We start from the raw sequence: 5,678 nt of genomic DNA, 5'->3' as shown, positions 1-5,678 counted from the left end.
ATTAAGTACCATCAAAAAAGCTTATAAGAATCTAAAATGAAATTTACGAAAACTGTTATTCATAGGAGGGGTTGATTCTGATGAGATTAAGACTTTTTCGAGGTTGTTAATAATAATAATTACAACAATAAAACAAAATAAATATAAGAATTAATTTCTTTGTAGTAGTATAAGAATGCTGCTAACAATTAAAATTTATTTACTGACCAATAATAATAAACTATTCAAAAAAAGAAATAGTTAATTCGAAAAAATTCAAATACGTATTAACACTGTTCGCACAACCCTAATGTAGAAGTACCATATCATGTATAGAATAAAAAAAATTTTTTTTTGACAAAAATAAATAATTGAAAATGCAAAATAATTAAGTATTTTCTTAATGAACCTACTACAGTATTTAAAATTTCATAAAATGTGTTATGATTATAAAAATTTTTAGTTTCCAGTATACTGTAAACTTAATAATTAAAAAAGTAAACAAACTTACCCTAAAACTCATTTCTAAATTTTCGCCACCCCAAATATCCATACCCTCGTCGTAACTTCCTATTTCGTAAAAGTAATCCTTGTCAATCGAAAACAGACCTCCTGCCATTGTCGGAGACCTGAGGGGTGCTGTTCGATCACCTCCCCTTCGGTCCATTTCTCGTTGTGGAACACGGTACCTAAACAATGAAAGCAAACACATTAAAACAAAGAAAGGAACTAACAATAAGGTAATAAAGTTCCAAGATAGTTTAAAAAATATATAGCTCAACAGCATCGAACGTGTTGTTAATGAGTGCCGCAGGTAACGATCGATATTGTGCCGCCAAAAGCGGTCATAAATCAACCAACATCACTCTTACAGTTGCGATATCTTTCGATTGACCTTTAACTACATTTATAAGCGCAGAACCATGATGAATCCCGAAAGGGAATCACTCTTTCTGCTAAAAAAAAGAAGTAACAATTTCAAATAGGTTTATTATAAATCAAAAGTTTCATCATAATTATAATTTTCATAGTCAGTATAAAAAGACTTCTTAGACGTTCTAAATATGTTAGAAAAAAATCTAAATTTTCTCAGAATGTGCTTATTTGTGTATATTTAAAGTAATGTAAAATAAGGGAACTATGTTTAATAACTGAAGAGTATAAGTATGAGAACTATAATTAATAAAATTTACCTATTGTTTAAGTCAATGCATGTTAGAATTAACTTTACAGTAGTCACACAATGGCTTATTTTAGGTTAGTATTATAGTTATTTGAAACTGTAGATTTAATGTGCTTTTCACAGCGGTAAACCATCATAAAAAAGAAAAAAACAGTCTACTAAGTAGTTTTTCATACTATCCCAACCAAAAATTAATTATACCTAACATATTTTCCAAGCAATACTAGAATTTCCATTATCTGAAGCTATTGCGTATCTAATGGACCGAAATTTGTGAATAGTATCAATTCTTGTTGCGAATAAAGAACAAAAAATTATTGAAAAGAAGCCACCGAGGAGCGTAACTACAAATGTTTCTACTATTGTTTTTTATTCTTTACTTATAAAGACAAGAAAGGCTGTAGATTTACAAATCAAGGCCATATCGAAAATTTATTTAAATTTCCTGTAAGAAATGCAAATTGAATTGATGCCTAATACAAATGAGAAGATGTTATTTCTCCTTGTCCTTGTCCTTGTTACCTGAATTTACACACAAAAACTACAATTACTAAAAATAAGTGCAAAATTTATTTTTAAAATGCATAATTATGTATTACGAAATAGATAAATTATTGTTTAACGAAAACATTAACTAGACACTTGAACTATTTCTTACTTATATCACACGGTATTTAGAAAGCTTATGTATTCACCACTGTATTTATATCACTCTGTATTCGCTCGTAATTCGCACTGTTTATTTATATTTCTGATCACTATCTATCTATAATGTTATCGAATCCTCTGAAAGAGTTTTCAATCTTCATGTGAATTCCTATTGTTAGCAGGCAAATATGCGTCACTCAAGGTATGATTTATTATCCTCCGCGTCATTAACTACGGACATACTCAAGAACCGCAAAGAATCTATTGATTATCACTTACATACTTGTACATAATAGTGTCCCTTACTCAAAGATGATCCAACCCGGATTATGTTATGTCCCTCCTTCAAACCGTCAAATGGTAGTAGCAATCAATTGAGCGGATTCTCGTCGTTAATTGCCGGTGTATTCCGTCTCATTGAGGATACAGAGGAATAGACAGGGTTTTGTAAATTCCCAGTTTATTACAAATGTCCTGAAATAAAGTGGATTCGAAGTTTCATCCCTGGTCAGAACGGAACCCCACTTGTACATGGAATCAGCTGATCAGGTGCTTGACGAGCTCTTCCGCCACTGTGGTGGCTCTCCGTAAACAGTCTTGATAGACGACATCAATGACAATTCTCTCAAATGGGCTGCTGACATTATAATGACGCATGAAGACACGCTGTCACTTTCGTGATCCCTTATTGGCTGCGCAAATCGTATATTTTCTACACCAATCTTCAATGTCCTTCTTGCAGCTGACTCAATAAAATCGCTCACGTACTCTTCCAAAGGTCTTACTAACACCAAAATGTTCTACCGAAGAACCGTCATGAAGGTATTGTAGAACTTCTTTCACTAAATTTCGGGGGTATGGTCAGTTGATGTCTGCTTTCAATACCACCCTGGTATCATACCACCCGCTTCAGAAGACCATCTTCTTCAACTAATCCCATAACGATTTCCCTTTGGCAGACTTACCAACCACTTGTTCCCAGGCCGGTTGTCTTCCTTCATTTTTCCATTCTCAGAGCAACATCAAGGTTGAATCTTGTTTTGTCTTGATGTTGTTCTGCTCCCATTGTTCGTTTGTACCAGTTATCCTACTGACTTCCGGCCATAGTCCTTGGGATATAGCGTCGGCATTATTGTGGGTATGTCGTATTCTAGGAACCTTTCTATCCAACGTGCTGCTTAATCTTCACGACTCTTTTAATTTAGCAGCAAGTCAGTCCGGGGCAAAAGGTCCCCTTCCATGCGGGTACTCGTTGAAATGCTCCACGCTCTTCCCTACGGATACAGTTTTCACCTAGTTACACACTAGTTCCGGTCAGGCTTAGGCAGAGTTCTGCTGAAACAGCCGATGACTTTTTTGTTTCATTTCGTATTGCTCGTGTCGGTGTTTGCAATGAATTTCCTGGTTGGTAGAGGTGTGGAAGCGAGGACTTGCATTGACTTCTCTAATGCAGACTACTAGTTGGTCTACTTCCTTCGGTAAGTCGTGCCATAGGCCTTGCAATGTTAGCAAATCCAGGAACGTATCGTCTGTAATACGTACAAAGTCCAAGAAAACTTCGGACTTGATATACATCGGTATTGACCACTCCTGCACTTCGAATAATTCGACAGAATACAGACCACTTCGAATTATTTTATTCCATTATGGTAACGTGCCTATCACGTTGAGGTGAGCTACGCCGGGATTCGTTTCAGCAAGTAGATATCCACACAAGTGGACCTTGTTGGAGCATACCTAATCCTAAAATGTAGCATCGTACTACAGATTTGTCGTATTTTCAAAAACGCACTGTTAAGACAGCAGGTAAAAGTTGGTCTGTGTTCTGTCAGAGCTGTTTGCAACGCGCTGATGAGATTCAAAACGATCGAAATCGCGATCCGCGTCTGGCAGTTTCGACAGAATACAGACCACTTCTAATTATTTTACTTCTGCACTGTTTAATCGTCTTGACCGCAACTACCGGCGTCATCCGAGGGCTGATGGCTAATGGTTCAGTTACCCCGTCTTGGCCAATGGCAGTCTTCATGGTTTCTGTTGGATAGCTTCCGCTCCGACAACGACATTGGTAGGCCCCTTCTATCATTTTTCAATTCCAACACAACTTGGAATTGTTCAGTAATTCTTTTCGAATTCTCTGGAACAGTTTTCATTTTTCTCGACAATTCCGAAACTCCTTTTGTTAAGCAAACAAATATACGTCACGTACGGTATGATCTTAGTAGAATGGTTGTCGACCATTGGTTGGTCCTTGCCTGCAGGCATACTCGATAGTCGTCAGGAATCAATCACGTGCATGCTTGTACTTCGTTTTCAGACATATTTCATTTTAAATGCACTTTTATTTTAGTTAACTTAAGGAAGTTGTTTCACGACATTACTAGTAAAAAGTTTATGCTAGAGTGTATCGTACAGTCAGTTAGTAGCCGTGATACCTAAGCCTAAAACTTTTTGCCTGTTACTGCACTATTCCCAGCCAATCCCGTACCGCTCTGCATTCGTGTATCTCTTCTACTATTTGAGTGCGATAAATTGTTCGTTATTTATTAATTAATATCTCAGAAATTGTGTTGTTATAATTAATCAAACTTTTTTCAAAGAAGTTATTAGACATTGTTTAGTCTTTCTGTAGTTTTTTAAAACATTTGTAAGAAGGGATTCCAAGTTAACATTGTATTTCTAGTTAGCCTCGCCGGTATCCTGTATAGTACAATGTATAAGAGCCGCAAAAACGCGAACTTTGAAATTAAATATCTCTGAAACTATATTGTCCAATAATTTCAGTCTGCACATATAGGTGAAGAATAACTTAAATAAAATTTCAAAAGAATCCTAAGAAAACGCTTTTCATGGAACAACTACCTTAAGCTCACCACATAGAACTTCATGCACGTTAATTAAACCTTCTCCGCCATAACCTAAACTAAACCCTTGCAGCATAGTGCTTCACACAGGCCGATCAAGGAGTCTCCTCTCACCATATCCAAACTATGTCCATCGTGCATAGCATCTCACAAAAACCTCTCTTACCATTACATAACGTAAGCCGATGGTGTAAAGTACTAAATCAGGATTGTTCCTTACGAAATTATATAAACCTATGCTCATTTTGTCCTACCATACCAGGTATTATGCCACAAACAGACCCACACATAAAAAGCACCAAACGCATGACACTCGAAGGTTAAACATAATAAAATATAAATTATATCAGAAAAAGTGGTATGAAATAAAATTAACTCACCATCTGAAGTTAAGTTTCCAATTGAATCCGCCCCATGTCATATCGGAAGCGGTTATGTATTCGAACGTCTCGTCGGAAATGACATCTATTATTGGACACACGACTGTCTTCCGATTGTCGGCAATGCGGGCGAGCAATGGCTCAAGCCATCCTTCCGCACATTCACAGTGGGCGTCCAAAAACGTAATCACTTCGCCCTTAACGTGTTTCGCGCCCAACAGCCGAGCGCGGATTAGACCCGAACGTTTACCCGTACGTAAAACTATCACCGACACCGGAAGTGTTTTAACATACTCTTCCAATTTCTTGCCCAGATAATCTGTAACAAAAGAATATACTCATGAAACACATATGTAAACAAAGAGGAGGAAACGTCTATGTCAGCGCTGTCCAACTTATCATAGCCCGCGGGCAATATTTTCTTAACCAAACATTTCGGGGGTCAAGAAGATTTATAAATGTAAAGTCAGTTTTTATTGTTTTGCCTGAAATGTGATGAAAATAGTTTGCATACCCTTTCGTGATCTCTATAGAACAGCGCTGTCCAACTTATCATAGCCCGCGGGCCATATTTTCTTCACCAAACATTTCGGGGGCCAAGAAAATTTATAAATGTAGTCAGTT

The 5,678-nt window shown here is 36.7% G+C and overlaps 1 protein-coding gene across 1 annotated transcript in view; it reads right to left on the bottom strand.

Moving 5' to 3' along the window:
* The window catches only part of LOC108739550 (polypeptide N-acetylgalactosaminyltransferase 5), a 75,533-nt gene that overhangs the window by 19,164 nt on the left and 50,691 nt on the right, over nt 1–5,678 (bottom strand). The window contains exons 4-5 of the mRNA XM_025978342.1: nt 5,055–5,373; nt 491–668 (exon numbers count right to left, since the gene is read on the bottom strand). Coding sequence (XP_025834127.1) covers nt 491–668; nt 5,055–5,373 — 497 coding nt within the window. The remainder of the gene's footprint in view (nt 1–490; nt 669–5,054; nt 5,374–5,678) is intronic.

This window comes from Agrilus planipennis, unplaced genomic scaffold (assembly GCF_000699045.2).
Source record: "Agrilus planipennis isolate EAB-ADULT unplaced genomic scaffold, Apla_2.0 scaffold224, whole genome shotgun sequence".
NCBI lineage: Eukaryota > Metazoa > Arthropoda > Insecta > Coleoptera > Buprestidae > Agrilus > Agrilus planipennis.
This window is presented reverse-complemented; position numbering and strand designations above follow the sequence as displayed.